At 37.7% G+C, this 22,264-nt stretch overlaps 7 protein-coding genes across 7 annotated transcripts; 3 read left to right on the forward strand and 4 right to left on the reverse strand.

The window, feature by feature from the left end:
• Window positions 1–40: 40 nt before the first annotated feature.
• On the reverse strand, window positions 41–457 carry RHIMIDRAFT_263553 (uncharacterized protein). Its single transcript, XM_023611681.1, has 2 exons — window positions 426–457; window positions 41–375 (listed from the first exon to the last, which is right to left on the reverse strand). The coding sequence occupies exons 1-2, from the start codon at window positions 426–428 to the stop codon at window positions 70–72; spliced, it is 309 nt and encodes a 102-aa protein (XP_023463045.1). The 5' UTR covers window positions 429–457; the 3' UTR covers window positions 41–69.
• Window positions 440–9,687, reverse strand: RHIMIDRAFT_263560 (uncharacterized protein; the record flags this gene model as incomplete). The annotated part of the gene is made up of 21 exons (XM_023611682.1): window positions 440–1,759; window positions 1,812–2,472; window positions 2,529–3,020; window positions 3,079–3,276; window positions 3,331–3,446; window positions 3,501–3,801; window positions 3,861–4,632; window positions 4,688–4,955; window positions 5,016–5,178; window positions 5,235–5,540; window positions 5,600–5,827; window positions 5,888–5,900; window positions 5,931–7,147; window positions 7,205–7,525; window positions 7,577–8,200; window positions 8,250–8,545; window positions 8,595–9,207; window positions 9,269–9,351; window positions 9,404–9,470; window positions 9,519–9,567; window positions 9,683–9,687. The coding sequence occupies 21 exons, from the start codon at window positions 9,685–9,687 to the stop codon at window positions 582–584; spliced, it is 7,971 nt and encodes a 2,656-aa protein (XP_023463046.1). The 3' UTR covers window positions 440–581.
• An 8-nt stretch (window positions 9,688–9,695) lies between these two features.
• On the forward strand, window positions 9,696–12,082 carry RHIMIDRAFT_263587 (B subunit of glutamyl-tRNA amidotransferase). The gene is made up of 9 exons (XM_023611683.1): window positions 9,696–10,054; window positions 10,101–10,177; window positions 10,228–10,369; window positions 10,434–10,632; window positions 10,688–11,060; window positions 11,115–11,255; window positions 11,307–11,463; window positions 11,518–11,930; window positions 12,021–12,082. Exons 1-8 carry the CDS (start codon window positions 9,925–9,927, stop codon window positions 11,847–11,849), a joined length of 1,551 nt encoding a protein of 516 aa, XP_023463047.1. The 5' UTR covers window positions 9,696–9,924; the 3' UTR covers window positions 11,850–11,930; window positions 12,021–12,082.
• A 732-nt stretch (window positions 12,083–12,814) lies between these two features.
• Window positions 12,815–15,483, forward strand: RHIMIDRAFT_263595 (Pkinase-domain-containing protein). Its single transcript, XM_023611684.1, has 15 exons — window positions 12,815–13,306; window positions 13,366–13,411; window positions 13,467–13,522; window positions 13,574–13,698; window positions 13,751–13,788; window positions 13,841–14,035; window positions 14,101–14,165; window positions 14,217–14,316; window positions 14,368–14,416; window positions 14,474–14,584; window positions 14,635–14,748; window positions 14,806–14,895; window positions 14,956–15,023; window positions 15,081–15,104; window positions 15,161–15,483. The coding sequence occupies exons 1-15, from the start codon at window positions 12,849–12,851 to the stop codon at window positions 15,275–15,277; spliced, it is 1,656 nt and encodes a 551-aa protein (XP_023463048.1). The 5' UTR covers window positions 12,815–12,848; the 3' UTR covers window positions 15,278–15,483.
• Window positions 15,466–16,887, forward strand: RHIMIDRAFT_50923 (phosphatases II). Its single transcript, XM_023615343.1, has 8 exons — window positions 15,466–15,542; window positions 15,593–15,677; window positions 15,735–15,779; window positions 15,852–15,892; window positions 15,944–16,182; window positions 16,246–16,452; window positions 16,520–16,609; window positions 16,666–16,887. Exons 2-8 carry the CDS (start codon window positions 15,616–15,618, stop codon window positions 16,834–16,836), a joined length of 855 nt encoding a protein of 284 aa, XP_023463049.1. The 5' UTR covers window positions 15,466–15,542; window positions 15,593–15,615; the 3' UTR covers window positions 16,837–16,887.
• Window positions 16,888–16,938: 51 nt separating this feature from the next.
• RHIMIDRAFT_240846 (uncharacterized protein) lies at window positions 16,939–18,098 on the reverse strand (the record flags this gene model as incomplete). The annotated part of the gene is made up of 4 exons (XM_023609462.1): window positions 16,939–17,148; window positions 17,202–17,305; window positions 17,371–17,922; window positions 17,984–18,098. 4 exons carry the CDS (start codon window positions 18,096–18,098, stop codon window positions 16,939–16,941), a joined length of 981 nt encoding a protein of 326 aa, XP_023463050.1.
• A 1,073-nt stretch (window positions 18,099–19,171) lies between these two features.
• RHIMIDRAFT_240847 (Tudor/PWWP/MBT) lies at window positions 19,172–20,431 on the reverse strand (the record flags this gene model as incomplete). The annotated part of the gene is made up of 5 exons (XM_023609463.1): window positions 19,172–19,360; window positions 19,425–19,511; window positions 19,577–20,081; window positions 20,180–20,277; window positions 20,333–20,431. The coding sequence occupies 5 exons, from the start codon at window positions 20,429–20,431 to the stop codon at window positions 19,172–19,174; spliced, it is 978 nt and encodes a 325-aa protein (XP_023463051.1).
• Window positions 20,432–22,264: the final 1,833 nt, after the last annotated feature.

The following is a 22,264-nucleotide window of genomic DNA, read 5'->3' on the forward strand; positions in this document are numbered from 1 at the left end:
AGATACTCTGGATGTATCGTCTTTTTTTTTTTAAATGTGAGTCAGTATTCAACAGGGGCGAAATTCTATTTAATATACCTCTTCTTCATCATTTTCCCAAACCACAGTGAATCGTATTCCACCTACAGAATTCCTTATTTTTCTAATCACCTTTTTAATTCTCTTTTTCTTATATTTCTGTCTCAACTTGTTTAATGCTTCTTCTTCTTCTTTTTCTTCTTCACTGTCTCTTTCTTCTTCTTTAGGTATATATAATCTAATTGTGTCTGGTCTAGTGAACGTGTTGCGAATGTCTGCAGGTAATAATGGAATCTCAACTGAAGTGATTATGGCATTGGCTATTTTTGGGTGAATATTCTTTGGTCTCTTTTTACTCTTTTAAATATGTTAATTCATTGTAAAGTCTTTCTCTTTTATATAATTACCATTTTTTTTCTATATTATTATTATTATTATTGTGATTTATTATAAAGAAAAAAAGAAAATTGAGTCATTATATAAAAAAAGGGCATAAATTACAACAAAAAAAAGTCAGAAATAAAGAAAGGGAAGGGGGAGGGGCTATAAAACAGTGTTATGGACTATTCACATATCATTCGTAAAAGTTCACTAGTTAATCTTGCGCTTATGGCTGTTGATGTATTCATACTTCCAAAATTGACTTCTCCAAAGGCATCAAATCCTATACTTTCTAAGTAAAGCTTTTGATGATTCATTCTTTCCATAGAGTTGAATGCCGGTTCGGAACATGCTGTAATAAGAATCTCCTTAACTGCTTCGATCAGTGCTACATTTTCACTTGATACAACAATCGAGTTCATCTTGGGTATGAGTGATTCATAGACAAGGGCAAACACCTCTGGTGTAGACACAGCCGCTCTCGAAAGGAATCCGTACAGGAACAGTCTTTCTGCTTCATTCTCGGCAAGACTGAGCATGCCAACCAAAAAGGATACCAAGAGGATACCTGTGGTGTTATTGGGGATATCTATAGCGCGCCATATGACAGCATATACATCTGAAGGCGAAGTTTGCGCGTCAATGTCAATATCAATGATACCAGCCAGCGTCAACAACTCTCGAAGCGCGTCATTTTTAGCCGCAAACGGTAGTAAACCAGCAAGGTACCCAAGGCAACGAGCGTCGATTCGGTTGGGTGTAAAGCCGATCTTTGTTTCTGTCTCTAGGAATGTCGTCAGGCACATAAAGATCATTTCTCTGGCATCCGAGAAGCGGTAGCCCTTGAGCAGTGCACCTGCGATGGCAAACGAGAACTGAGTGTCAAAGCTGAGACCAGATGCAGCGTCAATGTCCAAGAGGACACTTGAGAACGGTCCACGCGCCTCCATCAAGACATCTTCAACCGATCGATGGTCAAAGTACTTGTGCGCATCCATCGTACGTAGTACTGCATGTAATAACTTGACAGCATAAGGGAATATGACTGTATGATTCATCTGAATGAGAGCAACCGCGAGCCAAAACATGGGCTTTAGGTACCTTGAGCCAGCAGATAGGTTGTCAATGATATTTCGAAGACACATGAGTATGCTAATAACCAGCTGTGGGTTGCCTTCATCAAATCGTGCAAGCTCATTACGAAGTACGACCAATATCTGGAACAAGAGATCGTCATCAATTTCGTCCTGTGCAAGGCAACCAAGGATAACGAATGATCGAGGCTGTAGCGCGGGATTGAATTGGAACGTCATACTGGTAGCTAAACTCATCCAGCGAGCGCGCCAAGCATTCGCGACGTCTATATGCATTATTAGTAAAAAAAAGAAAAAACGTATACTTTCTGGTACTACCTATGGTAGGAGCTGCATATGTAGTTGCTTCCAACAGTAACTGTACAATGACTTCAAGTGAAGCAAGACTAATATTCTCTATATCATCTGTCAAGGTTTCGTCCGTAATGGTAAAAGCATTCGCGTACGACTTGCTTAATCCAAAATGAACACGGTACTTGCCATCCCCTACATCATCCATGAGGAACTTGAGCTTCTTGCGGTTATGAGCCGGAACGTGTTCTGAGGTCACTAGGGTATGGATGGCATTGACAACAAAGCCATGAATAGAAGAACGTATCAAAGTTGGCCCTGTGGATACTAAGAGAGCAACAATATGAAAGCATTCGGCAACATAGGGTTTGCTAACACTTGTGTAATAAAATGAAAGAGTCACCATGCATCGCGCAAGACATGCTATTTCATTCCATGCAGAATGTCTGACGAGTGTCTGTCGACAGTTGTAAGACGTACTCTGGAGTGCTCTTCGCATGCGAGAGACGATCTTGCCTCGAATACTATTGTTGTTCATCGTCACAAGAGTATTAGCTACAACCTCTGCTTGAGATGATCCAACTCCATTCTCGACAGAGTATTGAATAAGACAATCAATGATCAAATTATGCACTTCTTCTATTTCACTCAACGTCTTCCACACTTTTCTTTGAATTTGTTCGTACAACTAGAATAAGTGCGCATTAGAAGCAGTGATTTTTTGTTTTAAACATGAACTTGTACCTTTGGCTTTTCGGCTGTTATGGTGATTAAGGAACGAATCAGATCTTTGATCTTGTTGATATCCTTTCCATTTGTTCCATATATGAAAAATCCAAGGTTCTTCAGCCATGGTACCATATACTCTAGTGTCAAAAGCTGTCTTACAGGTTCTGCACTGGATCGATTGAATCCAATAACACATTCATTCAAAAACTCTAGTGTCAGATGTGTCTCACTCGAAGCTACGCTTTCACTGATGCTGATGATAAAATCTACATCGTTGTACGGAATACATAGATCTTTAGCATACATGAGCTGATTGCCAACGCTAAATCTAAAGGCAAGACAAAGAGAATGCAGCAGGCTGTAAGCAGTCAGTCGTAAACTGTGATCATCGCTTCCAAGGTTAAGTAAAGCCATGTTTAAGATACGACCAGGTACGTCTGTGGGACGGATGCCGCTGCCTTCTTCTGTGATATGCGTCTCGAAATTCTTTTTACGAGCCAAAAGGTACTTGAAGAAGCATTGGTTTACATTTCATAATCAAAAAAACATGTAAATATAAACTTACCTTGTACACTTCTTCACGGTTAGGAACCACTAATACCATGGTTGATTTTCCATTATCAGTAGTGATATGAATTTCACCTTCGTTGTTGGTCTTTTTGTTAGGTGGTAAAGGAGGTAAATAGATGTCCAAAATGTCAGTCATGCTGTAGACATTATTTAAGATTGTATTCAAACTCCAGAATATTTCTTGCTCGCGTAACTACATAAGACATAAGTTATCTGATATATATACATAAAACGTATTGAACTCTACCGTTGTCACTTGGAAATATTCTGCTCCAATCTTGACTTGTACAGGTATCATGGACTTGTAAGTACTTATGACGGATGCATTATTGATTGTCATTCCAATCTCCTTTTCCATTTCATCTAATAATAAAAAGGGTTAACATCATTTACAAACTATGATATTCTTCCTCTTACATGTCTCTTTAGGCAATCGAATCTCGGACGGTGCAATGTATTGCGATAGTTCATTGATGGTAATAGAAAAGCGTGTACGTTTCACTAGCTTGTTTGTCAATACACGAGGTAATTTACGAATATATCGCTGCAAATAAAAGTTGGGGTTATATAAATACAGCGCCGTCAAGTAATCATTCAATTCGTTAAATATGAGCTGGAAGAACTGGTTCAACCAATGGATAGGAATCTCAATCCCTTCTGAAAAGCGTGAAAGGTCAAACAGCAACTCAAAGGGTTGACTAAGACAAGGTTCCATAACCTAATAAAAAAAAAAGGTTAGCTATGCTTTACCCTATATTGAGCTTCTGACGTCTTTACTCTTAGCATGTAATAAATCAGCAGTTCAAAATCCATTGTCTCTGCAGGAACATGACGAGCAATCAGGTAAAATATAGGACGTCCACCTCTAGAAACACCACCTTGGTAGAAGATATTCAACGATCGAATGCCATTCAAGTCACGATGCTTGTTTCGACGCATAAATTCATTATAGTGTGAATTGTTATTGACAAGTGCATAGTTTCGTACCATCGTCACTTCTGCTTGTGGTGTGTCAGGAGGTGGTCCCAATTGACCAAGAAGATTCGAAAACTTCTCCATCGTGTGTTTGAGTTCTAAAATCTTTTGAGTATCTGTGTAGCGAGAACGACGTCCAGCCGCTTCACGGGACAGTCTTTCAAGATTTTCAGACAAGTATCTGTGAAGCTTTGTGTAGGCTAAGTCGTCCATATACACAGTTCGAATCTCTTCTTTATCCGCTTTCTGAGTGGTAGATATCTCACGAAGGAAACTGGCAACTCTGTAGAGGTTATTGGTAATGAAATCGTTGAGTGAGATCAGGTGTGGCTCTTTGGCACCAAACATGACATTGTTGGCTAGATTTTGCATCAAACGAGTTGCCTGTAGCAGAATCTTTCGGACATTTTTGCATCTTGGTATTGCTTGCTTGGGAAGACCAGAGTTTTCTGGAGTCAAGATGGCAGGATTGAACAGTCTTAAGAATACAAAGCCTCCTACTTGTGTCTTGGCTGCATCTGGGAATCTCTTGTTGACGGTTTCTGCAAGATAAGCAAGTTCTCGACGAAATATTCTACAAAAGTGTCACATCCTACATGTTTCCTTTATCTGGGGCAACTACACCTTACCTAGGAGCAGACGCTGCAGAACTGCAGATGGCATCTAATAAAATCTCTGCTACTCTACAAACATTTTGTTTGTTTCTGGCAATCATTTCCTGGGATGTCTCTTTCAATGGGTCCATTTCATAGGTGAGTTCATCGTCGGGTATCGCATTGATCTTTTCCAATGCAGGCTGTAGAGTGGTTCTGACGTAGTCTACACAATTTTCTCGTGCAAATGTAGATAGTATTCTGGACGCCATATTAGTTCCACGGAATAGAGTCGACTCTTGCTCTATGATAGAGAGTGTTCATTTATCTCATGCACAAAAACAAAAAGAAAAAAAAAACTTACCAGCAGAGTTAACTTCTTTCTGGATAACAGCTTTTAAAAGATCCATTATCTTATTTCTCGAGTCAAATGCAGTCAACAAGACCTCTGCTACACCAGTGGCATCAGCTGCTGGACACACGTCACAAAGGGATAAAGCAACCTCAATATCTGATTCGACCAGTGTCTATTATATCTAGAGTGTTTGTATATAAAGCAATGATGTGAATGTCACGACCTTACCTCGACCAATTTCTCATAGCGATCATTCATGATCGTTTCTGCCAGTGTATCAAACTGAGCTCCCTGATTAAGAATATTAGCCAAAACTTGCATAAAGGCAGTTCTTGTTCTCGAATCCTCATGATAACCCATGGCTAATGTTGATTTCAATCCAACTTCTACATTTGCACTTAGTAAATTAGAAATCGCATTCACGGCCGACTCTTTAAGTGGGCCCCAATATGTGTCTGGTGGTTTCACCAAGAAGTTGTTCTTGGATAGCAAGTTGGATGGACCAATGATGTTTCCTGTCATAGCACTTTCAATCTAACATATACGTATAGGTAAGCGGAGAGTGTTTATCGACACTCAATATAAAGTCATACCTCATGTCGATGACATCTATCTAACAACTGAGTAAAGAAAGTAAAGTACTTTTGAAACAACCGGTTTTTGCTGAGTGCTCTGTCTGTATCACGTAATTGCTCTGATGGTTGTAAAGGGAGTTTGTCTAAAAGAGCTACAATGGCTTTCAAACAGACTTGATCGAGATCACGCTGAACTTCCTTGTTTTGAAAACTTGTCGATTCAACCGTTTGACTGTTTACAATACGCTACACAAAAGAAAAGACAATCAGTATATGCATGCTGGATAGTCTATAATTAGGATGTACCAAGTTGAAGTCACTTGTCTATTCTACAATAATTTCGAGCAACTTATTCCTTAGTCGGACATCGTCTCGTATGATCACTTGCTCCTTCTTCATCATCAGCACTTCTGTCAGATGACACATCATAATCATAGTGCGCATAGTTGTATAGTTGTCGTGTGGCAACCGGTTGATATAATTAGCAAAACTAAGCACAAGCGTGCTAAAGTCAACACTGAGTAAACAATCCGTTGCGTCTGTCAATCTATCCAATATCATCTTCAAGACTAAAACCGCTTGCTCCACGAACAATGTGTTTGCACTATCACACAGTACCTCCCCGTTAGAACTAAAACAAGTGCTCATTGTCGTCTCTAGCTGACGGAAGAGGATGGCATACAAGGATGGAGAGAGATCACTGCCGAGAGTGTCCTTGGCTGCTTCCCGGATAACCACATTTTCTGATGTTAAAAGTTCAATCATTTCTGTAATGAATTTCTCGACTAATACAGTTGCTTTCACAGGCGATCCTATGCGATCTGTCGAAGAAGACTTGCTTTTTTTATCGTCTTGAAGACTATCATCATCAGCATCGCTTGACAGCCGACTTCCTCCTAATGCAGCCAGGAACCCAGTGTAATTTTGCCATTCTGTTTGTTTTTCGTCGTCTATTTCTATCCGAGTGATTGGCTGAGGAGAAGTCAGTGAGGTACTTGCGGTAGCTGCAGGTGTTTTAACAGATGCCACTCTTAGCTTGTCATGTCTAACAAGGCCACCGATCTTTTTGACGGAGGTAGAGGCTGTAGAGGATACGATGACATTGTCGTTCAAATCTTTCAGCGTATCTATACCATAACGACTAACCACCTGCGTCAAGATTTTCCACCTCTTCCACACTTCCTCCCAGGCCATAAGACAGCCTGGTGTTGGTACTGTCATCATTCTCAGATACTTTCTCACTCTTTTCTGTTGCGCCTTTCTGCCCACAAATAGTTGTTTACGTGTGCCTTTCATGATCGGTTCCTCCGAATAGAGACCGTCATAGATGTCAAGATTGTAGTTGAACGCAAGAACGCTTTGACTATTTCTTGAAGATGACTCCATGAACAAATTGTCTTCATCTACAATCTTTGCTTCTTTACACATGTATCCCAAGCATTTAATTGCTTTGGAGCATATCTCAGGAAGAGGTGAACATAATGATACCAGTAAAGCAACTTCTAGTGTAACCATTGTCTGATGCCGATCATGAGCGTCGAATAACTCTTGCGCAGCAGAAGTTTCCTACAGAAAACAAAAAAAAATCAACACACAACAAAATAATTTTCAAACCTGGCTTACCGAAACATCAATCACGAAGGAATTTCTCGAGTCTAAAATATTGGCAAGCAAATCTAAAAGAGTCCTTAGCGATTCTTCGTCCTGTCTGGTGGTATCTAATATTTGGCGTGCAATAGAGATGACCGCTTGAGAAGAAATTTTCCAAAAATTGGTCATTATAGTATTTGTTGGACCCCAATGGACAATTATTGAAGGATCGTGTAACTGGATTAAGCAGTCGACTGCAGCACGTTGTACACGTTTATCTTGATGTTTCATCAAGCTGGTTATAGACGTTATCAGCATCGTGTTTTCCTCTACCCTCACCTTGTCATCATTTCCCTAACATTTCATTTAGCAAGTCAGTTCATGTTTAACAAAAAGAACATTTACCAGTAATGCGCAATAAGGGTCTATTCGAAATAATTTCAATAAGCTTTGAACTAGTCCTGTCGTGTTCTGCAGTTTTTTATCGGCGCTCACTGTCTTTTTAGACCCAGAGGTCACGCTAGACATTTCAGATTTTGAACAAAGTTCGACTTTGACTGTATGAATGAAAATGCGTCTGAGAGGAGTACAGATCGATTCATACATTGATTTTAATGTTGGATGCCATGGTAACGTCTTTTCCTCTGAAGCAATGGTCAAACATGCATTAACAAATGCCTGTTTAAAGACAGTGGGGACATCATCATCCAATAAGGTGGGCACAAGCGTATGGAGTGCTTTTGTAGGATTGAGCCGTAGCTGTGCCAAGAAATAATCTGATACCAGGCTTTTCTGACTGACGGTGTATCCCAAGCTCGAAGAAAGTGTATCTACCGCAGATGAACGGCTAAAATCCCAAACTTTTTCATACAATACACCTTCCACGTCCTCTGCAATATGTCGGAGTATTGTGTCTTCGTTAGGTGCAATGAAAGATGCAGCCTTGTATAAATCAACGTAACACGTTGCGGCAATTTCCTGTGTCCTGACTGATTCCAATGCTTTTCTTAATTGACGAGGAAAGCCAGTCTACTGAAAAGTGAATACTCGCCATGTTTATACATTATGTTTTATTTACCCTTCGATTTTGTAAGCCTCGGTCATCCAAAAATGCTTGTATCAAAAGATCAGGAGATAAAGTCAACAGAATGGTCTGCAGTGGCCACAAGACTGCCTTCTTACGCGAGCTATCTGCCGCTATATTACACATGTCGAAAAGAATTTCCGACCCTGCTAGAGCCTGTCGATTTGTCGTACAAATCTCAGCAAACTGAGAAGGTTTCGTCTCGATCCATTTCCAGATGGCAATTCTCAGCATCTTTGCGAATAATAACTTGCCTTGAATTTTCATGTTTAAAAAATACGGACTGAATTCTATTCAAGTGATTAATACACGTTACATTTACCAATCTTACAGTTTTACCTGTCAGGATTGAATGTAGCTTTTGGATGGTCAGACTTGCGAACGAAAGGATTCTAATCTCGGGAGGATTGAGTTCAGAGCTTTCGTTTGCGGCTGCCAACGCGTTGACAGCGTTTTTTATCTTTGCATAAAATGAATTCCAATTACTGGAACTGATATAGTAGAGCACCTTTCCTGACGTATGATAGACTTCACGTATGTATTCCATCGTTTGGGTATCTACCTTGGATGCATTAGCTACAGCCTCGTTCGAATGCTCTGTTGCTGATATCGATAGTTGATCACTACGTTCTTCAATAACATGTAGCTGGTTTAGAAAACGTCCCATTAGATTGAGCAGGAACGAGACTAGAGCTTCATCAAGTGGTGGTGGATCTAGTGAGAGAACATCCTTGGGCGCACCTGGCGCAACATCGGTATAAGCACCTGTAGCTGCTGCTGCTGCTGCTGCTTCTTCGGTGGTGTTTGTTTCTTGAGATACTTTGACTATGTGTTTCCTATACCATGTCCAGTGATACTGTAAACAAGCGGATAAAAGTCGAATAACAAAGAGCTGAGATTGGAGTACGTCAAGTGGGACATAAGCATCATTGGTAGTAGAAGGTTGAACGTTCTAATGATCATTATCTATTAATGATTTTATACATCCTTTTATTTTTAGGGGTTTTTTTTACCTTGGATATTAACTCTAATACAAGGGCAAGCTGATTCACGACGACAGATAATTTATGAATTGATAACTCAATAATCGCAGCCACTTTGAAAAAGATAACAATAAGTAATAATCTCTCTCTTTCTCTTTTATATACCTGTTTGTTGTGTTAGTGCATCTTGTTCTAAGCTCTCTATTGTCTTGCCAGTATTATTGATAGGTAACTAATTTTTTTTTAATCATCGATACTCAAACCATAACCTTATCCTTACTCGCACTTCTATTCTCTTGATTAAGCTAACAATTAACTTGGCATTGGCCCTCATTAGCAAAGAAAAGGAATGTCCAAGAAGTAACACAGAAAGAAGAAGGAAAAAATAAAGTAAAGAAAAAGAAAAAGAAAGCGAAAATAAATTAAATGTGTTACAGATAGAACAACATCCTGATCTCCCACACAAGCAAAGTTCATAAGCAAAAGGATATCTCTATTCTTTGTCGCTATTTCAACCTTGTTTTAACCCAATCGCAGGCATTTTTCATGTGGAACTTTCTTTATTTGAATTTCACTCAGTTTCACAGCTACACTTGCTAACCTTACCTTAGCAGCGAATCAGCTCTATCCTGGGTTCGAACCGGGCATATACATACATTTCCCTGTCTTTTCAAAATTAAACAATAATGATTACAAAAGCCATACAGCGCAACATTAAAACCCTTCATACCCTGTCTAATATTAAATCAGGTTGGGAAGCAGTCATTGGAATCGAAGTCCACGCTCAGATCAACACAAAAACAAAACTATTCTCAGGTACACACACACACACAATGTACACACGAACTCACGCGATACATAGATTCCTCCACTTCTTATAATGATCACGTAAATACGCATGTATCAGTTATTGACGCTGCTTTCCCTGGTGTTCAACCTGTAAGAATGAGGGAAAACTTGTTTTTATTGCTCTTATTGATCGTGTTTAGAGATTAAATCAGCGTGCAGTTGAACTTGCCATCAGAACAGCTCTTGCCATGGACGGTCAAATTCAAAAAAAGTCAAGCTTTGACCGTAAACATTACTTTTATCCTGATCTTCCACAAGGCTATCAGATCACACAACAAAGAGGTTAGTTGTTAAAAATACATATATATGAATGACTGTAGACTCAATTACGTATATCATTTTCTAGAGCCTATCTCACGAGGTGGATTTATAACACTGACAGAAAATGATGGAGCTGAGCAGCCAGTAAAGGTTGGCATTCATCAGATACAACTAGAACAAGATACAGGCAAAAGTTTTCATGATATGCGACCAGGAGAGACATTGTTAGATCTCAACAGAGCAGGTACTGCTTTGATGGAAATTGTGACCAAGCCCGATTTGAGGTAACAACAAAAGAAAGGAGATGAATAATAGGTAAATGAGGCTGATATTCTCTAGATCTTCTTTTGAAGCTGGTTTATTAGTCAAGAAATTACAAAATATATTACAATGGGTAGGTTCGTCAAAGGCCAGTCTGGAGGAGGGATCGATGCGATGCGATGTCAATGTGTCTGTGAGAAGAAAAGGTCAGCAAGAGCTTGGTACAAGATGCGAATTGAAGAATTTGAATCGCATTCGTATCCTTTCTATGGCTATTGATGCTGAGATTCGTCGTCAGATTGAGGTTTTAGAAAATGGAGGAAAAGTAACAGTTGAAACTCGTAGATATGATGAAGATAAGGATATTACGTACAGATTAAGAAGTAAAGAAGAGGCACCTGATTATAGATACATGCCAGAACCAGATCTTCCACCACTTCTTCTTTCAGAGGTAATGTCATTGCTTTTAGATGTAATATAGTCTAATATATACACATACATGTAGGAATATATTAATAATCTAGCCAATCAATTGCCTGAGTTGCCTGACCAATGCTTCGAAAGGATAACAAGACAATACAGCTTGAATAAGCAAAGTGCAGATTTACTATTGCACGAATATAAATGCGTCGATTATTTTGAAAAAGTAAAGAAAAAGAAAAGCGCTTTAAACAAGATAACGAACTCTCTTTTTTAGGTCTGCGAAGGAAGGAATCCAAAGATAGTAGCCAACTGGACATTAAATGAGTTATCTGGCGTCTTGGCATCCAATAACATTTCCTTTAAAGACAATCCTATATCTATAAAACACTTTGGAAGATTGATTGATCTCATACAAGATGGTACCATCACAGGTAAAAAGAGAGTACACACAGTCCTACAAGGATTATATTCATGCTTTATTACAGGAAAGACGGGTAAGCAGGTTATCAAGCTGATGATAAAGGATGACAGAGACCCTTTTGAGATTGTAAAAGAAAAGAATTGGATCAGGATCACTGATAAAGACACACTTCAATCTATTTGTAATGAGTTGATCAAAAAGCATGCGGACAAGGCAAATGCTGTCAAAAATGGTGATGTCAAGCTTTTCCATTTCTTTTTAGGGCAAGCTATGGGCCGTACAAAGGGCATGGCTGATCCCAATATTTTAAATCAAGCATTGAGTAATGCATTTGGTTGGAATAGCTTTGATGAGCTTATGGCAGCAGGAAAAGCAAAGTCTGGAAATAAAAAATAGTATCAATATACCCTTGATTTATAGAATAAAAGAATAATCTTGTATATCAAAGACACCCAATTTTTAGTATTAGTTTTTAGGCTAAACAAATGAATGAATGTTTGGAAATATAAACAGTAAAAACAGATGCAATACAGGGACAATGATGTTGTTAATTAACCCAAAACTAACCTGTTTATAAAAGCAACATAGCAATAATTACAAAGTGTAACCAAAACTACCGCTGGGATCCAAGCTGCATAAAAGGATAAAGTTTAATAGAAATTGTAGCTGAATAGTGAATTAACAAATGGATTCTTGAAGGTAAAGACACATAAAGAGCATAAGGTTGAATAGATTAGCTTTGTTTAACAAGAATAATGTACTAGTTTTCAATAGAACTCTAATGCATTCTGTTATCGCCCATTAGTTTTTCACAAATCGCTTTTGAATTACCAACTACAACAATGGATTAGGTAATCTTTATTTCTTAGTTTATGGATGTTACTTGTATCTTCTTTTATACAATGAGACTCTTTTATGAATATGATTGAATTCATTGGTCATGTTATGGCCTTTATCAATATATAGATGCAGATTTGAGTGTAAAGAGGAATTTAAAAGTACGCATACGATTACAAAAAATATTACCATGCCATATATACCTGATTATCAATAGTTGATCTTCTTGTACATCCTTTATGCTATCCAATTAAGACACAGTAAACACGTATTGAATAGCCTTAATTTGGTTATATTCACTCATATTTTGTTTATACGTAAATGAGCCGTATCTGCATGTATTGTTTATACAACTCATTTATCCATTTTTTACCTTAAATCAAACAGTCTACATTCCCTAAAGCGAGTAATAGATGAGAAATGTTTATATCTACAGTCCATGATTGGTTACACGATCGCCTGTTGGTTTGGTGTCAAAAAACGGCACACACAAAATTTTGACTACTTTCCCTTTTTTTCATTATCTTTTTTTTATTCTTTCTTTATTTCAGTGTCAACATGAGTGAAATGAAGAGTTTACCTACTTATTTGAATTCATACAGCAACGCAAAAACTGTACTTATTGATAATAAAAAAGAGTCCAGCGCGATCAACGAATCGTCTGATGGCACCATTTATTATTCACTTGATAGTCAACATAGTGTCAATCTCAAAAGACCGGCCAGAGACGATGAAGAACAACATGCGCCTCTATCACGTAAAACCTCAAGACTATACGAATCTTCAGAATCAGCTCCACAGTCAAATAAACCTTCATCTAAATCTGACACAAGTCAGCCAGCAGACGTACTACCGCCCTTTGTACCAACTCCACCTGATTGGGAAAAGCATCCTACTGCTTGGGCTTATCTTCAGGCCCTATCACCAAATTATGAAAACAAATACCTAGTAAAAAAGTCATCCGAAACAGAAAGAAAAGGCTATTTATTAGGAAGAAGAGCAGATTGTGATATTGTGTATGTTTCTTTTTGTTGTTGCTATTAAAATGTGTCACTGATATCTCTCATGCCAATAGATTTTCACAGACACTGATTAGCAAAAACCATTGTTTAATTTACATGGTAATTAATACAAATCCCGCTCATTCCTGCGTAGTAAAAATAATTTTATGAATAGGAAACAGGGGCAAATGCAAAAGCCAAAGGAATCAGAATATTCCTTCAGGATCTAAGGTAAATAAGAAACAAAGATATGTGATTTGAACTGATCTGATCTTATCGTAGTTCCAATGGAACCTATGTCAATAAGGAATTGGTTGGCACAAATCAAAGACGTCTTTTACGATCAGGCGATATTATTCAATTATATAGAAGTGACAAGTATTCTGACTTTGATGTTCGGCATTCATGTAATCATTTTATCTATAGCATAAACAAACATAAACCTAATATGTTTTATAGTCTATCGTATTATATTCCCAAAATTCTATGTTGCCAATGTAAAGAAAGCATGAAGGAATAAGAAAAAGAATCTAAAATGACCTTTGATAGGTATGTCAAGATGAATATGAAATGAAAGAGCTTCTGGGAAGAGGAAACTTCGCATCTGTATATCGCGCTGAAGATAGAAAGACACGGCAAGTCGTTGCAATCAAAGTGATTGACAAGTCAAGATTTGCTCTTCGGTCCAAACTATTAAAATCTATCGTAGATGAGACAGTCGTGATGATGTCAATGCAGCGACATGTAAAGTATAAATACATATGCATTTGATATAATAATTTATTAAGATATACATTCATATTATATAGCCTTGTGTTGTTGCCATTGACAAGATTTATAATGAAGAAAAGAATATTTATTTGGTGCTTGAATAGTAAGTTTACTTTCTATTATAGCGTTTTATACTTAACTCAATTTATTATAGTGTTAGAGATGGCGAGCTATTTAACTTTGTAGTTCAACGCGGACGTTTGACAGAGAGGGAGTCCCGCTTTATTTTTTGGCAGCTGTTCTACGCAACTGAGGTTTGTATACATGTTTTTTTTAAGAACCATAGCTTTCTAACCAGCTCATAGTGGCTTCACAATAACAACATTGCTCATCGAGACTTGAAACCAGAAAATAGTAAGCCATACCATCCCTCTATCATCTTTGGTAAGCTAATCTCTTCTTTTCTATCAGTCTTGCTCGTCAATAAGGCCAAGTTGCATGTGAAAATTACAGACTTTGGCCTTGCCAAGATGTTATCCAAAGGCGAAACGCTCGATAGTCAATGTGGAACGCCAAATTATGGTATATAGTTACGACATAGAATTATGTTCTTGAAACTTATGATTTTATAGTTGCACCCGAAATTCTCGAGCCGTCTGCTACTCGATCCTACGGTGTTCAGTGTGACCTGTGGAGTCTTGGCGTAATGCTGTACATTTGTCTTTGTGGATTCCCACCCTTTCATGGTAAAATTTAGAAAAAAAAGAGGAAAAAAAGTTATGTATAACCAACATATTTTTCAGATACTCCTGGTGCGCCTCCTATGAAGCAGCAAATAAAGCAGGCAATGTACTCTTACCCTTCACCTGCCTGGGATAATATTGCACCAGAAGGTAAAAACACGCATCAAGATATACAATAACACTTTTTAACATTCTTTTATTGTCAAACAGCAAAAGAGCTAATAGATGATTTGCTTACAATCAATCCTAATGACAGAGCTACCTGTAGACAGGCACTTGTAAGTGATTGAATAATAGTCACCTGTTTAAAACTAAGTTTATTCCCTTTTACTTAGGAACACGAATGGATGGAAATGGAGGCAAGTAACAAATAAAGAAATCACCGAAATCTGTGTCTCTAACCTTTTATGTATAGGCTGAAGATATGAACAAGAGAAAAAGTGCATTAGGAGACGAAGCGGTCACCTTGATAGAAGAACTTAGTTTGAATAATACTTTACCTGAAACACAACCAGCTGGACTTTCCTTGTAAAAAAGAGAGTGAGATGAAAAGAAAGGACTTGATAACCATTAGGAGTAGACCTACATACGTTTGTTTAATAAAGCAATGAGATACTTTATAAATGTTGATATTTGTTATTGTTGTGTGTGTGTGTGTGTATCACGACTATAAGAATATGCAACTAAACATTATGACTGTCCTTTTTTATGCATTTACATGAATAGTTTAATAAGGAGATGCTTTTCTGAAAACAGAAGAAGATATGTGAAGGGTGATATAGACCTTGACTTAAGCTGTGAGTTAAATCAGCTATGAAGCAGTAGAAAATATTCACTTTGACATTAGACATTACTGATCGTGTCATTGCAATGTCTTATCCTGGAGAAGGAATTGAAGGCTACTATAGAAACTCTTATATTGAAGTTAAAAAGTAAAGAGAGAGAGGAGGGAAAAAAGCATGGAGAATAACTCACAAATAAAAATAAAGGTTCCTAGACGACCAGCATGTGGGACATTACAAAGTCTACAATCTGTAAAGAGCGAGAATATATGTCTTTGCATACTGCTTGTATTAATACACTTCTTTTTTTCTCCCTTCAAATAGCCGTTCAGAAAAACTCTATGACCTATCAAAGTTTGAACATGGTAACCCAAAGACATGTACACACGCGAGTGTAGGTAGCTGACCACTAATAGCCGCTAATTATCCCTTTCTCGATCACCAAGCGCCTCCTTTTGGCGTACTTGTCGATTTTTGTAAAGACGCGTCAGATTGGTTATCCAAAAAAGCAGAAAATGTGGTTGTCATTCATTGTAAAGCAGGCAAAGGAAGAACAGGGACTGTCATTTCAGCCTTGTTGATGCATCTAGGCCAAGCAAAAGATGCAGAAGAAGCTATGCAACTATATGCAGAAAGAAGAACATTGGATATGAGAGTAAGAAAGAAAGAAAAAAAGAAGATAAAGATGAGCTCATCTTGTTTTTTTTTTTTTTTGCAGGGAGTTACTATTCCTAGTCAAAGACGATATGTGGGTTATTATTACTTTATGCTCAACCATCAGCAATTATATAATCAAAATCAAGCTATCTCTTTAAATCTGAAGAGCATAGTTATTTATACCATTCCTTCATGCGTTTCAAAAGGATTTATAATGCAGTTATATGATAATGATATCTGTATATACCGTGAGCAATTGTCGTCTATGGTGAGTATATACGATCACACGTATGCCATTCGCTATATTCGCTCACCCATGCATCCCCTCCAAATAGATAAACATCAAAGTTGAAAAAGAAAAGATAGAGATTGGACTAGATGAAATGCAACATATTTCAGGTGATATTAAATTCGTGTTTATAAAGGTAAACAATGTCTATTACATGTTCATTGGCTTTTTTTTTCATACTTGGACTCTTAGGGAAAAGGGAAAATCTTATTTAGCTTTTGGCTCAACGCTACATTTGTTCATATAATGAACAATAACTGTGTCTTTTTGAAAAAATCAGAAATTGATGTCGCGTTTCGAGACGAAGAGCACAAGGAGTTTGATAGTGACTTTTCAATAGAGTTGTTATTTTCCAAAGAATAAATAACAAGGATACTTTTTTCCTACACTTGGCCTCCTTGTTTGTGTTTAGAGTTGATAGATACCAATAGATTCAATAGTTTTTTTATTATATAATATACATTTTTAAGCTGGTGGAGCAGGAGCCGGTGCTGGTGCTGGTGCTGGCGCAGCCACAGGGATGGCTTGAGCAACGGGTGGCCTTGGAGCCCAGAATCGCCAATTAACTTGAGGCACGAATCTCGTGGGGACAAAGAATCCCTGAGCAGAACCTTTTATATTGTATTCTGGATTACTTGTATATGTACTCATGCACACTCGATGTTGATGTAATATCTATCAAGCTCTTAGATGCCTGAAGGCTTTTTTTTTCTTCGTTGACAACTTACACCGGGGCGTATACCAAGGCCCTGACAGATGTAGGATACCAGAAATGCTATAATCAGACATGACTGCATAATATACACCTCTCGATACACCTGATATTTGTGAGCTTTAGCATATACATAAAAAGTAAGTCAGACATATGTACAATTTCTTTTTTCTATGAGCATTTACAGTGATTAGCGTCAAGCGTTGTCGTAAAGCAGTATAAAAATCCTGTATGAAAGTAAACATCAAGACCCATAAAAAGCATATAGGAACCAGCCAAAGCTGCTCCTAGCTTATGCATGGAGTGATGATAAAGTGACAGAATCATGAACACGATCACGAGAATAGTCAGTAAGATCGCCCGTCCATAGCCTGGAGTGATACTCAAATCATTTTTCCATCCTAATATCCACAAGCCAAACGCAAGTCCTCCTAATCCACCAAGCAGCATCAAATAAAGCTGCACAGTGATAAACATGAAACAAGTCGCGATCAATCCAATGATAAGTGGGACAATAAAGTAAATCGTTAACCTGTTGGTGCCATACGATTGTTGTGGTTCAAAATTAGCCAGCATGATCCAGGCAACTAATCCAAGTGTGATAAAGCCTGTCAAATTCTGTGTATGTGTTCCAGCTAGTGTTCGATCCCACAAGCTTCGGAAAATGAGAAGTAAACCGCTGATGATGATGATAATACCGCCCAACATGCCTTGGACAGTCAAGTAATAGCCATCATCTAAATTTGGATAAACAAAGATATTTTATTTAAACTATCTCTCTTTGTCTCTCTCTCTTACCTAAAACAATGGCTTTATCTGGCAGATAAGCTGTCCCAGGTGGATTTTGTGGTAGGTCACCTGTAGGCGCCGTAGATATTAATTGAGCAAGGAACAATAAATATAATAAATACATTTGGTTTATAAAAGAAAAGGAGTAAATAGCAGGAAAGGAAGATGATGTTTAAGTCATGGTTGTTTAGCTGTACAGCTAAAATAGGCAACGGTTGCACACACACACTAAAGTTGGAAATATTCGTAAAACTTTCTAATGTTATTTGAAAAGAATTAAAGGTTACCAAATCTTCTTTATCTGAAATAGAGCTTCCTAACCGCTTATTGAAGCCTTATTTGATGCTTCAGTAATTCTTGAGGGACAACGTTTCTTCAAGACTTGGTTTGATTGAGTTTGCTTTTGATATAAAGCCTAAAATAATCTACTTTGACCTCCAACGTGATACACGCTCTCTCTATTTCTCTCTCTCTGAGCCATGCTTTATTTTCCATATTTATAATAATAATAAACAAATAACTCTTCTTTATTTCTTTCTATATTTGCATTGCTTCAACGCTCATATGAATAAACAGATCTCCCAGACGATATCAAAGATATCCTAAGAGGAATCACTGCTGATAATGAATGTTGTCAACAGTAACAATCACTGATGAACCCAATAGAATACAATGCAGAACAGGTCAACAATTTTTTGTTAATAACCCAACACTCCAAGTCAACGCCCCCAAACACACTTTGATCAGCAGTCGCATCCGTCTTTAACAAGATTCATCCTATAGCAACAGATACATTATTCTTGATCTATTTGAAGACTGCGACCTCGACTAGACCAATCACTTTAGCAGGATGGGTTCAAGCGGTAATCAATTTACCAGATCTCTCTAAGCGCATATTTCGAGCATACAAAAGGAAATAATAAACACAATCATACTTTAAGTGATTTCACAAAACTGGTGCATCAAGTGTTTGCCTTAAACTGCCCGTTTTTTAAATAGCGCCAGTCGGGGGAATCCAGAGCGTGTGTACTTGTTGTGATCCACCCATAAAAATGTAAACAAGACAAAAACGGATAAGAAAAAAAAACAGTATAATGGGCTTCTTTAAGTGTATTAAAAATAAAATAAAAACCTTTCCAGCCATGGCAAACACTCTTCCTCTGGTTATTTTTCCTTCTTGATTTCCCCTTTATTGAATCAACCATCCAAATTATCCTCTGTCTTTTCTCTTGCTGCTTGTGATGATGACGATGGTGATTGGTTATTTGCAGCATCGAGAAATGTAGCCTTCCATGTCTTCATTAATTGCTGACAGCGCTCCTTGATAGTACCATCTTCAAACGGATAGACACAGGCTGCCTTGACAACTTTGCCAATCTTGGTATCCTACAATGAATGTCAGCCCTTATGTCCTTTCCTTGTGTTCTCTCTCTCCCTCGCTCTCTCTTACTCTTAAAAGGTTATATGTCAGCGGTGCCTCTTCAATTTCTTTTATGACCTCTAAAATCTTGGGATAATCATCTTTTGGAATCTCGCCCTAACCAGAACAAATACCCTTGGTTTAATACTTTTTTCCCCTTTCTCAGCTTGGTGTGATATTACCTCTTTTTTGTTATATACTAAACGTTGTAACTTGTGTCTAATATGATAAACCTTTTTATACTCTGGCGTCTTTTTGATTTCCTCCCTTGTATCGTTCACCTGGGTAATAGGTGATTCTTCTTTTTCAGCCGACATCGATTTACGTCTCTTTTTTTGAGGTGCTTCTTCCGTATCTTCATCCCCAACAACCGCCTTGCGACCTCTCCTCTTTGGCTGTGTTTCTGTGGTCTTTTTGGTAACACCTCTACTATTGTTCGTCTTTCTCTTTGGAGGTTCCCGTGCCTTCCTTTTACCTTTTGGTTCTTCCTCTTCCTCCTCGTCTTCCTCTTCCTCTTCTTCCTCCTCTCCATCTTCATCACTTTCCTCTGCTTCCTTTAGTAGTGAAGGGTTAAGTGCTTGACGAACTGCTAATTCCAAATCCTTTGTCTTGAATTTCTTCGCTTTAAGGTCATTCTCAACAGTTTCATGATGAAAAGGTCTAATGGCATCTGGTCCAAAGAATCCGCTTTTTTGTATTTTTAGTCTATCTCGTTCTTTCTTTTCTTTCTTTTCTTTCTTTTTTCCCTCACACACACAGTTTTTCTTGGTATTTGAAATACTTACTAGTCTCTTGAACCATAGAAAAACACGGTATATAAAGCACCTTTTGCCTTTGACTTTTGTTTTAACACCTTGGCAGGTACATTCTGATCTGATTCAATCTACCAAGTATAGATACAGAGTTAGTCATGGTCAAGATGAGCTGTTCTAATTTACTCTTGCGGGCCACCAGGGATAGCCCTTTAGTTTAGCAAATACAATAGTTCCAGGCGAATATTCAAGTTGTTGTTGTGATTTCCCTCCTTGCTGACGCATCTTATCGTATATATGTATATATAAAGCGCGCACGCGTGAATGAATATAAGAACCTTTTCTTCTTTTTTTTAAAAATAATAAAAAAAAAAGAAGAAAAAAGAAAAAGAAATTCCCATATTAAAAAAAATTTATTATTTTTTGACTCCACTTTTATGAACTCAACCGCGCATATATCCTATAGAAACAAAAGTAAGTGAATGTAACTTAGCAACTAATTCAACAACAATGTTGCCATGGAAGGGAGCTTGTTAATTTATTTAGAATCATCTTTCATTTGTTTCTTTTAAAACTGCTTTTTTTCTATATATAACTTTATATGACAAGGATCTATTTCAACTCCGATATGCAATCCATATGAACCTTCCAAAGCAACCTCACCATTGACGGATCATGGAAAATAGGTAAAATGTGTCATGGAAGTAGAATATCTTATGGAATGTTCTTGATCGGACTAAAAATGGAAGAAATATCAGATCAGGATTTAGCGCACAACAAGATCAAGTTCCGTTATCAGTTACGTTTTTTAGGGGGGATATCCTTACTCTTTTATTTCACTTTTTTGTCTTTTGTTATCAGATCATTTCATTATATTGATTATTTGTTTTTTAACCATAAATCTTTAATTAACGGTCCAAATGGGTGCAAAAAAAAAAAAATAACATAATAAATGTCCGCCCGGATCAGATCAATCCGCTTAAACCACCTTACGGGAAAGGTAAAAGCAAAGTGATGGGTTGGAGAATCATATAAAATCACTGAAATTAATTAAACCATTCAAGAAATATTGGTCCATATGGGGCTCTTTTGAGGTATCACAGCCCCAATGGTGCAGCTGATCTAGTTCATAGAGGATGGTGAATATTACTGGAGGGAGATAAAGTAGCGTGTTGAAAGCACATCGAAAAAGAACAATGAATCAGAGATATTGTTTCCGATTGCGCGGAGGCCTCTACACATATTCAGGCAACGGATAGTATGCTGTCTAGAGAGCAGGGTATCGCAGGCATAGTTAGATACAATTAGCTAGTAACCATTCAAGACGCCGCCGTATTGAACGGCTTATTTCCTTTTTACTCGTATGTGGATTTTTCTTGTAAATATTTAGAAATACTACTGCTATACTGAATTGTACCCATATACAGTTTAAGTCACGTATTTTATAAAACTAAATCCAGAGAGACTTTCGAATGGCAGCTGTATTTAGGTATGAAGCAGTAAGCGGGACAAAGCACATCGAAAAGACATATAGTGAAATACCAGGATACCGTATTAAAGAGTAAAGCTTTATGAGAAATTAATCAAATAGGTTCTGTAATAGACAGAAAAATGGGAGTGAGATTGACTGTCACAAGATGATCCATATGTGGTGTTATGGCAAAGAACTTGACTGATACGAGAAAGAGAGATCAGCTTGCGATTTGAGTTTAATGGCACGCCATCGTATATGGTTATGGATTGATAACTAAGCTCAGTGCCGCTTAAGTGTAATCGATTATACTACTTACCTGATGTGCTAGAGATGTGGGTTTGACCATAAGATAGACGTCGGCTCCATGTGGTGATATTGATCTTCATTATTCAGCGGTAGACTGTACTGTCTCAAGAGCTTATAAGGCGACCTTCTATGTAAGAGTTGAACCTATTGTTGAGGTTACCGCAGGTAACGGTTTGGTTGATACTGAGAGCTGGCAGAATCATCGAGTTTGCATTGTTGCCAAGAGAGGGCGGTAAGCACTAGCTGTGCATTACAGTATTCGTATTTTACGAATCAAAATTAATTTTTAGATATTTGCTTATCTTTATTGGACAAAATAAAAATGGAAATTCAGATAC

The sequence above is a fragment of the Rhizopus microsporus genome, assembly GCF_002708625.1.
Source record: "Rhizopus microsporus ATCC 52813 unplaced genomic scaffold scaffold_18, whole genome shotgun sequence".
Classification (NCBI taxonomy): Eukaryota; Fungi; Mucoromycota; class Mucoromycetes; order Mucorales; family Rhizopodaceae; genus Rhizopus; species Rhizopus microsporus.

Excerpts from the sequence above, each read along its gene's own strand:
- RHIMIDRAFT_263595 (XM_023611684.1), top strand. The coding sequence starts at position 12,849 with ATGAGTGAAATGAAGAGTTTACCTACTTATTTGAATTCATACAGCAAC. Across the intron at positions 13,699-13,750 it reads CTTTGATGTTCGGCATTCAT|TCTATCGTATTATATTCCCA; the intron begins GTAATCATTTTA and ends TATGTTTTATAG. Across the intron at positions 15,105-15,160 it reads ACGAATGGATGGAAATGGAG|GCTGAAGATATGAACAAGAG; the intron begins GCAAGTAACAAA and ends TTTTATGTATAG.
- RHIMIDRAFT_263587 (XM_023611683.1), top strand. The coding sequence starts at position 9,925 with ATGATTACAAAAGCCATACAGCGCAACATTAAAACCCTTCATACCCTG. Across the intron at positions 11,061-11,114 it reads CACCACTTCTTCTTTCAGAG|GAATATATTAATAATCTAGC; the intron begins GTAATGTCATTG and ends ACATACATGTAG. Across the intron at positions 11,464-11,517 it reads ACAAGATGGTACCATCACAG|GAAAGACGGGTAAGCAGGTT; the intron begins GTAAAAAGAGAG and ends GCTTTATTACAG.
- RHIMIDRAFT_50923 (XM_023615343.1), top strand. The coding sequence starts at position 15,616 with ATGTCTTATCCTGGAGAAGGAATTGAAGGCTACTATAGAAACTCTTAT. Across the intron at positions 16,453-16,519 it reads GTGAGCAATTGTCGTCTATG|ATAAACATCAAAGTTGAAAA; the intron begins GTGAGTATATAC and ends CCCTCCAAATAG. Across the intron at positions 16,610-16,665 it reads TTAAATTCGTGTTTATAAAG|GGAAAAGGGAAAATCTTATT; the intron begins GTAAACAATGTC and ends TTGGACTCTTAG.